Source organism: Staurois parvus, unplaced genomic scaffold (assembly GCF_062004578.1).
Source record: "Staurois parvus isolate SC_StPar_1 unplaced genomic scaffold, SC_StPar_1.0 ptg000147l, whole genome shotgun sequence".
Taxonomy (NCBI): domain Eukaryota; kingdom Metazoa; phylum Chordata; class Amphibia; order Anura; family Ranidae; genus Staurois; species Staurois parvus.
The window spans coordinates 6,959,346-6,971,839 of record NW_028317943.1 but is presented as its reverse complement, the minus strand read 5'-3'; the positions used below and the strand labels follow the sequence as shown (position 1 = coordinate 6,971,839).

Sequence of the window (12,494 nt, the reverse complement as noted above, 5' to 3'; positions counted from 1 at the left end):
TAAAGTTTACACCTGCGCTTCTCTGCTTCTGCATCACTATCTTAAGCAGGGTTGCTCAACTGGTGGCCCAGAATTTCCTGTTCTGGGATGGCGGGTCGGCAAGCCCACTTCATGGGTTGCCGACCTGAAATCTCTGAGCATCAATATAAATGGAGCCAGTGCTGGAGGAAGCAATCGCTGCATAGGGAGCAGGAGCTGCATAAGCTGATGCTTCCTCTATAGCGCTGGCTCCAGTTCAAGTGAAGTGATTTTGGTATTGCTCCAACTAGGACAGGAACATTTCCAACAGCAAGCGATGCCAGCAGAAAGTGAAAGATAAAAGGTCAGTTTGTTAACCAGTTCAAGTCCGGACACTTTTACCCCCTTCCTGTTCAGGCCAATTTTCAGCTTTCAGCGCTATCACAATTTGAATGACAATTGCGCGGTCATGCAACACTGTACCCATATGAGCTTTTTAGCATTTTTTTTATTAAGCTTTATTTTGGTGGTATTTATTCACCACTGGGATTTTATTTTATTTTGCTATATAAATGAAAATGTCCAAAAAATGTTCTTATAAAATTTTGCAAATAAATATTTCATCATAAATCTTTTTCAAAATGTATTCAGTTATCTTTTTCGTAAAAAAAAAAAACCCAAATTAATTTATAACCAAAAATTATAATTTTTTTAAAAAAAATTTACATTTTTATTTTTTTATATTCTTATGTTTTTTTTTCTACATACTGACACCCTAGCAGTATAGTGTCACCATGGTGATACTGTACTACTTGTGGGGGGTGATGAAGATTTTTTTTTTTTTTTTACGCTGATTGCTTTTACACCCATAAAGGCTGTAAAAGCAATCATTTCTCCTTCTCTGGCTGCATTCTTGCAGCCATTGAGCACTACTGTGTGAGCTGTGATTGGTCACAGCTTGTCACATGGTACAAGGCTGACGTGAATAGCCTTGTACCATGTGACCTCTGTGATCATTCACAGATTTCACACGTAGTAAGCAATGATGTCAGAAGTGACATTTTGCTTACTACTCTGCATGTGATCACTGAGGTCCCGTACGACGATCGGTGTTCCACTGTGTCTGAATAGCGGTGTTGTGCGCTTGACTGGACCGCCCCTGGACTGCCACCGTCCAGCCGTTTATATACAGCGGCCGGACAGCAAGTGGTTAATAACGGGCACTTTTACCCCACTCCTTCCCAGGCCAATTTTCAGCTTTCAGTGTTGTCACAATTTGACAATTGTGCGGTCATGCAACACTCTACCCATTAAAAAAATGTATTTTTTTCACACAAATAGAGCTTTCTTTTGATGGTATTTAATTGCCACTGAGTTTTTTTATTTCTTGCTCAATAAGCAAAAAAATCCCAAAACTTTGGAAAAAAACACTTTTTTCTTCTATAAGATTTTGCAAAAAAATAACCTTTCTTCGTAAATTTAGGTCAAAATGTATTCTGCTACATAAAATACCCCAAATTAGTGTGTAATATTTCGTCTGTAGGAAAGTTATAGAGTCCACAAACTATGGTGTGTGTTTATATATAAATCAATCAATCCTGATGTACTGACGGCTCGAAAATGCCAGGATAATACAAATACCCCCCCCCAAATTTTTGGAAAATAGACAGTCCAAGGTATTTAGTAAGAGACATGGCGAGTTTTTTGAAGTGGTAATTTTTTTTGTCCCACTGTTTTGGAAAATGAATAAATTAAAAAAACAAAAACACAATTTTTTTTTTTTTTTACATATTGTCACCAGTCCAGTCCAGCGTTATCATATAACTGGTGTGGCAGTGATCAGGGACACTGACTGGTGACAGTATGTTAAAAATGTTTCTATTACTTTTTTCTTTTTTTATTGCATTTTTTTTCTTTTTTTACTAATTATTTTCAACACACTGTGACCAGAGCATTACAATGTTACCATGGTAGCATTGTACTACTCTAGACAAGTGATCAGGATTTTTTTTTTTTTTACACACTATGATTGCTTAAACCAATGTATTTCATTGATATTAGCAATAATTTTTACTGAATGAAACTGATTCATTCAGTCTTTTTGTCGTGATTAGCTGTGATTGGCCAAAGCTCATAACATGGTACAGATGGGCTGTGATTGGCCCTGTCTGTACCATGTGACCTCTGTGACCAATCACAGTTAACACAATTATATATAATGGATAACATGAAAGGAAGCCATCCATTTTATACAAATGTCATGTGATCTGCTGTGATTGGTCACAGTGGTCAAATGACATTGGCAGTGGGCCGGTGTAGTGCAAAGATTTCAAAACAAACTTCTTCCATGTTGTCATTATGGGATATTGTTTGTAGAATGTTGAGGAAAATGAATTTAGTCCATTTTGGAATAAGGCTGTAACATAACAAAATGTGGCAAAAGTTAAGCGCTGTGAATACTTTCTGAATGCACTGTACTTTATTTGATTCTTCTCCTTTTTGCCTTTGTAATTGAAGAAGCTATTACCTTTTATGACTTTGGCCTGTGGCTGGTCTTTTTCCTTCTCCCCCTCCCATTGAAGAGTCTGTAATCAGATCCTAATTTCATCAATTGACAAATGTTTGCCAGCCCCATCTTCCTATAAATTTAGTTCACCTTATGGGGAAGCCTCAGACAAAGGGTAAGGGAGAATGTTCATTTGTCCTTGCTGCATAAACCAGTTATAGACTGGGGCGGTGGCCATTTTACTTGCATGTTGTATTCTAGGTACGTGGGTGCACTAGGACACCCTGGCTGCCATTGTGCTATATGCTAGGGGTCCTGTGTACTCCTTTGCCTTTAAGAGAGGTGGGCTTCCTCAGGTCCACCTGCCCTTGATCTGTCCATTAAATACATGTGCCTCTACTATGGGGGCTCTCAGAAATTGTAGAGTTAGGACCACAGAATATCAGGGTGCTGTGCGTGGCTCTGTGGCTTACGTATGTATTTGCAAATGTGTGCTAACTAAACCCGTTTTTAATGCATACTGTTAGATAGGTTAATTCGATTGTTGGTAAGCTGGCTGGCAAGTTGACCAGGAACATTGTTCTCTCCCTTTTTTATTTGACATGCGTCTCCTGTTCATTTGTCCTTGCTGCATAAGCCAGTTATAGACTGGGGCGGTTGCCATTTTACTTGCATAAGGGAGAATGTCACCAGCACACTGAGGATCACCAATATGGGTCCAAAAGTTTTAATGAACATGCCTGATGAAGGGGTCCTGCAAAACTCCGAAACGTTGCCTTGCTGTAACTATGTGATAGTTCATTAAAACTTTTGGGCCCATATTGGTGATCTTCGGTGTGCTGGTGACATTCTTCCTTGTTGATCCTGTTTATTTCCAGCCGATGGTCGCTGCAGCACCCACTTATACACACAGCCATTTTTAACGTAGGGACATGTGTGTTTGGATTATACACTTGCAGGCAGGGGGTAGTCGTGGACAACCTTACCAACACCCCCTTTCCTCTTTCTGATCACAACCTCATCACTTTCATAGTATCCTTGTCTTTAACCACTTATCCCTCCAAGCAGCAAATGATTACTTGTAGAAAACATCACCACTTTAACTTGTAGAAACCACCACCTCTATGACAAAATCTCTTCCCTTTCCTTTCCTAACCTGGTAATGCCAATCACTTCAAACATGAGATTGATGCAATAAGTGAGGACACATCCACTATACAGATATCTTCCCCACGTAACATACCTTGTCCAACAGCACCGTCAACACTTCCTCTTTTGACCCGGCTACTACTGAAGAGGTTACCAAAATGTTAACAGATGGCCACCTAACCAATTGTCCCCTGGACCCTGTTCCCTCACAACTACTATGGTCACCCTCTTCTATCCTATGCTCTTGCACTCACATCTTCAATCTCACCCTCTCTACTGGCACCTCCCCCTCCCCCTAAAGCATGCACTGATCACTCCCATACTTAAAATTCCCTCACTGGACCCAACCAACCTGGACAACTTAAGACCCATCACCTTGCTCCCATTCACCTTTAAACTTTTAGAATGCTTAGTCTACAACCGTCTTAATTCCTCACTAAAAACAACCTTTGCTTGCAGCACTCCTCAGAAACTGCTCTACTAAAACTCACAAACGATTTATTAACTACTGAAACCAATGGCCACTACTCCATACTCTTACTACTAGACCTCTCTGCAGCCTTTGATACTGTTGACCACCCACTCCTTCTCAATAAACTCCACTGCCTTGGTCTCCAAGATTCAGCTGTATTCTGGTTCTCATCCTACCTGTCAAAATGCTCCTTCAGTGTTACCTATAACTTCATCTCCTCTCCACTTCCTCTTTCGGCAGGGGTCCCCCAAGGATCTGTTCTTGGAACTCTTCTCTATCTTTACCTCCCATGGCTTCAAATACCACCTCTATGCCGATGACACCCAAATCTATCTCTATACTCCTCACCTCACTCCTTCAGTCTCCTCTTGCATCACTAACTTACTAACTGACATATCAGCATGGATGTGGCTCCACTTCCTTAAACTAAATCTCTCAAAAACTGAGCTAATAATATTCCCTCCCCCTTGTGTACTCCTACATGACTTTTCCATCAAGATCAATAATACAACTATCAGTCCTTCCCCTCAAGCCAAGGTACTAGTTGTAATCCTAGACTCTGACCTATCCTTTTGGCCCCAAATCCAGTCGCTGTCAAAAACTTGTAGACTTCACCTCTGTAACATCTCTAAAATTTGCCCCTTTTTAACCAATGAAACCACCAAACTACTCGTTCACTCCCTTGTTATCTGTCGCCTTGACTATTGCAACTCCCTTCTCACTTGCGTATCTCTTCGTAGGCTATGCCCTCTTCAGTCTAAAATGAATGCTGCTGCCAGGATCATCTACCTTACCAACCGCTCAGTGTCTGCCACCCCTCTCTGCCAATCCCTCCACTGGCTTTTGATTGCCCAACTAATTAAATTCAAAATACCAACAACAACATACAAAGCTATCCACAACTCTGCCCTGAGCTACATCACCAATCTTGTCTCCAAATATCACCCAAACTGTCCTCTCTGCTGCTCTCATGACCTCCAGCACTCAAGCTCCCTTGTCTCCTCCTCCCATGCTTTTCTCCAGGACTTTGCTAGAGCCTCTCCCATCTTCTGGAAATCTCTACCTCAATGTGTCCAGCTATCCCTTACTCTGGCTGCCTTAAGGCGATCCCTGAAACTCATCTTTTCAGGGAAGCCTATCATGCCTCCGAATAGACATTTATCACTTCCATCAGCTCATCCCCCACAGTTATAACCTTTTGTGCCACTTGCACCACCCTATTAGATTGGAAGCTGAGTAGGGCCCTCTTAATCCTCTTGTTTCAATTGTATTGTAGCTGTACTGTCTCCCTTTATATTGTAAAGCACTGTATAATAATAATAGTAATATGCCATCCTCACCTAGGCGAAGAGTCTAGAAGTGGTGGACCCCTTTGTATTTGGACTCCTTTGTAAAAAAGAAAAAAAAAAAAAGAGCAGCTGATACGAGGGTAATCCGATGGGTTGCAATCTACTTTTAATATACCTGAAGGACATCCTTGAAGTTTCTTGGAACTAGTATGAAGGTTTCATTCATCATATCCTTTTCCTAACTAGTGTAAATTATATTAAAGCACAATATATATAGAATAGTAAAGCCTTCTGGTGATAGTGTTAGAATTTCTAAATAACTGGTGTGGAAATAAGAGAAAATTATAGTAAAACCAATTTGCAGCTTTAGCATTCAATCCTAAGAAGATAGTCTCAAATGTCTCTCCATATACTGTACATAGCATTCAGTAATGAAAATCCTATGCCCTCCTCACCAGATTGGCAAATGAGTAAACACCCATCAAATGAATGCTCTAAAATTATTACCTTTTTCATATCAGCTGCGAAGAATAGAACAGGCAAGATTTGCCAACTTTATTTACCTAATATAAATGAAAAATACAAAAACCTAAAGCCCAACTCCAGCAAAAAAAAAAAAGGGTTTTCTTGTAGTAGGGCTGTGCTTGCACTGCAAGGATTAAATATTTTTTTTTCCAAGGGGGTGCAGAATGTGTTACACTCACCTGATCCTCCACTCCACTGGCAAACGGCACTCCCCCATGATCCAACGATGGACTGTTCTTAGTGTCCTCATGTCCAGAACTGGTCTAAGGAGCCTTCTCTGGGCTTGATGATGTCAGAAACATCCCACCGCTCAAGACTCCTAGAGTGCGAAGCTGCAGGGAGGATTAGGTAAATATTACTCCCTTATCTTATCTCTCTCCTAGACAAAAACTAGCAATTACCACTTACAGTGCAGGCAAAAACTTTTTGAGAGTTCAGTTTTAAAACACAGAATATGAAGTAAATATTATTATCCATCACCTGAGCCAAGGAAACAAATCATATTATTGTACAAGTAATGCCTGTATTTTAACATCTGATTGGGGTTTATTTTAGTAAAACTGGGAACTGTTCAGGTTGGGAAGAAGTGACTTAAAGGCATCTGTTTTAATAAATCCAAGGCCCTTATAAAAATTTGCAAATTATTTTCTCCTAAGGATATTTAGCAATAATGTAGGAAATGGTTCTTTACATTAAAAGTAGTTAAGCTATTGAATTACTTGTTTTAGAAGGTACCGGTAGAAAAAATAATAATGGCTGTAAAAAAAAACAAATTCTTGTATTGAGAAATTTCTGAAATGTATAGTTATTAGTGGCAAATGTAGTAAATTGTTGATCCAGGGTGTTGATTCAGCTGTTCATGTTGAGTTATTAACAGTAATTTTGGCAGTGGTTTAGGATGTTTTGTCTTCCTTTGGACAAACGTTTCACCAGTTATGAGAGGTCAGACTTGGGACTTTTTTGTTTTTAATAAACCTAAATAAATATGTAACTTGATTTTATTTTCTAGCATTTAGTTATCAAAAAAAGATGTGATTGTGTTGTTGCAGCATTTACCCTTGAGAAGGAGAACTTGGAAACACTAGAGGCTATCAGCTACCTGTCATCTTTGCTTGGTGTGCTTCCATCAGACTTCAGTTATGCAGGAATTAAAGATAAGAAAGCCGTTACTTATCAGTCTATGGTTGTCAAGAAAGTGACTCCAGAGAGGTGAGTTTTCTTCTCAGTTGATATAGTTACATAGGTTGAAAAAGGGCATTGAGTTCAACCAATATTTAAAAAAAAATGAACAGAAAAACTCCCTACACTGAATCATATGCCCATAGTTGATGCAAAAGTAAAAAAAAACCTTATGAAGCATGGTCCAGTTTGCTCCAGTGGGGGGAAAATAAATTTGTTCCTGATACCCCATAAGGCTTTCAGATATTCCCTGTATCAACAAACTCTGGTTTTATTACCTAGAAATGTTTGTTTCCAGTTATATTTTGTGCATTTGGGAATACATCCAGCTATTCTTTAGGACAGTCTACTGAACTAGTTCTTTTACTATAAAGAAGCCTTAACTTATTTTTAAGTTAATCCCGTTTCCTCTCAAGTGTGCCCCCTTACCCTTTGAAATTACCTTGAAGTGCATAACTCTACACCAAGTTCACTATATGGACCACTTTTGTATTTACACATGGTGATCATATCCACCCTTAATCTCCTCTTCTCGAGAGAGAATACATTCAGTTTCTTTAATCTTTCCTCATAGCTGAGCTCTTCCATGCTTCTTATCACTTTAGTTGACCTCAGCTCTTTCTCCATCCATTTCCCCAATATCCTTTTTCTGAACTGGTGCCCAAAACTGAACTACATATTCCAGACGTGGTCTTACTAATGATTTTTACATGGGCAAAATTGTGTCTCACCCTCTAGTCTTTTAATACATGCTGTCTTTGAGTCTATGATCTACCTGAATGCCTAGATCCTTCTTGACCATTGATTCCCCAGTTGTACTAATATAAGATGCATGTTTATAGCCCCAAGTGCATAACTGTACAGTTATCAACATAAATGTGGTATTACACCCACAAGCAAACATTTATTATATTGCAGCTTACCAATTTTTAGATGTGATTGCTACATTAGTTTTTTTTTTTTTAGGCTTTTTTCCTTGGTGATCTGGCCAGTAAGACTATTGTTTATAAACAGAACATACTGTCCTGCAAATATCGCAGTCAGGAATGTTGAGACAAGCCATTTACGGCTAATAGGGGTTCTTACAATGATTAGCTTTTATTTACTCATGTAAATGAAAAACAACAGACTTACTGGCTGAATCACCAGATGAAAAGAAAATAGCCTAAAAAGAGACAACTAATGCAGCTATCACATCTAAGAACTGGTAAGCTGCAATATGATAAATGTTTGCTTTTTGGGTTTAATACTGCTTTAATTCCAAACTCTATCATTTAAAAAATGGGTTAAGGAGTACATCACTAATAACCTTGGACTATTCAGAGTATGAGTCATCACTACTCTCTAAATACAGTCCTAGAAAGTTTTGTGTCCATTAGCCATGTGCCAGGAACTGAGTCAAAGAGTTTTGCATTTTGTTGTTCTCTATGCAACATTAAATTTTTAAAAAGAAAAAAGTTAGGGTTCAAAGTTTTGAAAGCCAGCTCACAGTGTGCCAACATCCAATCCACATTTAACCATATGATGATTCTTGATACGGCAAACTAATTTCCACTTTTAGTGCCTATATGTAGTAGTGTTGGTTTATGCTGAGCCCTGACCATGGGGAACAATGAGGCTGACTTTACACCTTTCCAATATCTTGGGTTACCCACATTGTAACACATGTAAATACAATGTACGGTGTTGCATCGTATTTGGGCACTCTCATTCGTTTTGAATGCCACCTCGACACGCATATACCTTTAACAAAAAAAAGACGTGTGCTATAGTGTACCACAACACATAAATGTCAATCCATACGAGTATCTAAGGGCCCACGGTTTGTTTTGTGGGTTGGCATGGTTTTTTTTACTGTATTTGTTGTAAAATGGTGCTGCACATATGCCAACTCCAACCCAGTCACTAGTAAATGGTGAGTGTAAGGCAACAGAGCCTTTTACTCACAAAGCAGACTTATGCAGGGTTCACAAATTCAGTTTGTTTTTTTCCGTTCAACCCAGCGGGCTGAATAACAAAAAAACCATAGATATCACTGTACTAAACAAGCGATGTTAGTGCAGTAATCTCTCCCGCTATGCCTTTGTGTTCTGGCATTGGCTGCAACTGCTGATTGGATGCTTGTTTTCCAGCATGCCTCTTTGATAAAAGCCAATCCTTAGATCGGACAGCTGAACCGGCCAATATTTGGACCATGTGTACCCAGCTTTACTGCTGTGCTGCAAATAGCTTTTTGCAGTAAGAGATCTAAACTGCAATGAGTCACAGAAGGGCATAATACTGCTCTCTCTCCCAGCAGAGAAAGAACTGTCTGGATATTCAGTCTGCAGTAGCAGTAAACAAAGTGACAAGCTAGAGGTGAATTTTCTTACCAGAAAGGCCACCATGCTCTGCAAACAAGGAAATGCCCTTTATAAAATATTTATGTGTAGATTAAATATATTGATTCATTTACAAAAAAATGGCAACCACCCCAACCTATAACTAGGCTTTACAGCAAGGAGCACATAGAAGGGAAATGCAAACAAAACATTTCCCAGCATACTTGCCAGCCTGCAAAACAAACGAATTGCCCAGTCTAACAGTTTACATTAGAAACAGAGGGTTTTGTTTGCACACATTTGCAAATACATGTGTAAGCCGCAGTGCCCACATCAAGGAACCTCCTATTATAGAGTAAGGACTGCAGTATATACAGAGATCCCTTGATGTGGGCACTGCGGCTTACGCATGTATTTGCAAATGTGTACAAACAAAACCCTCTTGTGTATTCTGTTCACGTTCTTCTTCACAGAAAGAGTTGTGTTTTCTAAATATTATTGGGTTATGATATTTTAAATAGAATGTGCAAACGTTTTCTTTAAATTAATGTAATTTATAAAGCTTCTTGATTTAATAGTTAGTTTAATATTTTATAAGTGTACTTATGTTCTGCCATAACATTTTTTTCTTAGTTTTGGATAAAGTGGGGAAGGGTGAGAAGTACTGTCAGGTTTTATCTGCTATCTAGGACTGTGTTAGATTTCCTTTGATTTCCTGTCCGGCTGCCAAAGTTTTACCAAACAGGTAACTGAGTGAACTTCTGAAACAGCAATACAGACAGAAGTAAAAAAAAATGTTCTATAGTAGAGTATGTGAAAAATATATGCCTGGTCAGATTGTTATTTCTGTCTGTGCTCCCTTCAAAATTTTTCCTCACTTCCTGTCTGGTGATACCTTTGTCATTGGGAGAGGAAGTAAAGTTAAATCTCTCTAATGGAGCCCGGAATAACAGTAAAAATAGGAGGTCTAAACCAAAACTACAAAAAAAAATTTTGGCTTTAGGTCTAAATTAAATAAACAATGTTTTCTTGTTTGCTTTTATATTTAGAATGCAGAAAATTGGAAGGACGCTTGAAATAAAGGGTATAAAAATACATAATGTACGACCTGCAAAGTGTCATATACACCTTGGACAGCTTTCTGGCAACCATTTTACACTAATTTTGAGAAATGTTAGAAATCACAGCAGTGACACCTTTAAATTGGATCAGAGCATTGAAGATGCAGTGCGCAACGTCAAGGTAAGAGTTTAACAAAACATAGCTGCCCAATTTCTGTGTTCTAGGCATATGTTAGAAGTAAGTTAAAGTATATGGTCCTAAATGAGACTGCAGCTCAGTCGAGCATCTAGATGACCTGTATTTCAGACTTGCATAGATTTTGACAGGCTGCTCACAGTGGGGCTGGACACTGCACTTGTGTCTCCCAGACACATTCAATCACTGGGATTTGACACACACCAGCCAACCAGCCAATGTGCACAATGCCTTTTAACAATTAGTTGTTTGCACTGCCACTTTAAATTGGAGAGATGGAAAGTCAGGTCATCCAGTAATATTTTTCTTCTTCATCTAAACTTATCATTACAGGTGAGTGGATTTCTAAACTATTACGGACCTCAAAGATTTGGAAAAGGCAAGAACATGCAATCACAGGAAGTTGGATTAGCCTTGCTAAAAGAAGAAATGGTAAGAATACCAATATACAGTAAGGGAGTCATGGTAATGGACTTTTCTGAGCATTACAAGTACCATTTTCTTTCTGTTACATTATTGGCTAGAGTGACATGTAGGTGTGGACATAACATCATATCAAGTCTTAAATCATCTAGTTAAACTGACACCTACAGCAGAAATGCATGCTGGCAACAAAAAACTGTTAGCCAGCACAGGATAACCCCTCGAACAATCGACATGTCTCAATCCTGTTTTTTACTAGAGTGGACAGGTTTTCTTCAACTTTGTTGGTTTAGAAGGTTTTTCCACTATCAACAGCTTCTGGTAGATTCATGCTGTTTTTGTTAAATCCTGGAGGTCTTTAGTCAGCCAACAAGCACAGGTTTTCCCAGTTAACTGGTAACTGGTGTTTTTTGTAACTATCCTGCCCTTTTGGAAGTTTATCCAGTCATCAACTGCTACTGGTAGATTCTTGTTTTTTTGTCCTGCAAAGGCAACATGGGTTAGCTTCTTTTTTCTGCTGCGGGATTTACCATGTAAACGTTATCATTTTATTTTTTCCTGCCCTCTCCCTTCTACCTAGCCACACTGATGATAAAGCAATAAATGGGTAAGAAGTGTGCACCTTGACACACAGGAGCGTGTGCACATACAGGCTACAGATTTCCAAAGCCCTGTGTCATGGGTGGCAGAGTTATCATGCATGTGCCTATTGCTACCTTGTTACCCCACAAAGCTTGGTCCTATAGAAACTACAGTGGTGGAAAGGCCAACAAGTGCATGCAGACGTCTAGCTACATGTGGGGTCAGCTGTGACAGCCCTATCCAAAAGTGGGACACACATGACCATGCATCCTGGGTTCTTGTCACAGTGCCACCCTGGCTGACCTAGGTGGGAGGTGAACTGTCCTGGGAGAAGGTACCTGCGCTATCGCTGGGAATGGAAAGTACCCACAGTCTCTATCCCCCCCCTCCCCTTTACGCTCCTCTCCCTTCCCTCCTCTTCCTATGAGGTGTGTGAATCTTCTGTCTCTATATGTCATTGGGTTTGCTACATTGCCAGTTGTGGCATTGCCTGTCTAGCCACTCATCTACACCGTCACAAAAGTGCTGGTACAGCATTACCCCCACTGCACTCTTGTGGCATTGTCATTGTGGTATATTTACAATCCCGTTGAGGAAACAGTCTGACTGGGCTTTGTTGGACAATATTGCTTTGACTGTCCAGCAGTTACAAGGGTTCGGATAATTCTGAACCTTCAGAAATCGCCACTGGAACCGACCTTTTCTAGTCCTGAATATAGCTCAGGCCAGAGTGTTTCAACCACAGAAGAAACTGCAGACTCTCTGCTCTCTGACTTCAGATTCTAGCTCTCCAATCTGGAAATTTTCTGACTCTCCACTTTGCATAAGTGTCT

The 12,494-nt window shown here is 39.5% G+C and overlaps 1 protein-coding gene across 2 annotated transcripts in view; it reads left to right on the top strand.

The window, feature by feature from the left end:
- The window catches only part of PUS7L (pseudouridine synthase 7 like), a 36,164-nt gene that overhangs the window by 7,118 nt on the left and 16,552 nt on the right, over positions 1-12,494 (top strand). For both annotated transcript variants that reach the window (XM_089674003.1, XM_089674004.1), the window contains exons 3-5: positions 6,949-7,108; positions 10,449-10,641; positions 10,990-11,088. In XM_089674003.1, the coding sequence (XP_089530129.1) occupies positions 6,949-7,108; positions 10,449-10,641; positions 10,990-11,088 (452 nt within the window). The remainder of the gene's footprint in view (positions 1-6,948; positions 7,109-10,448; positions 10,642-10,989; positions 11,089-12,494) is intronic.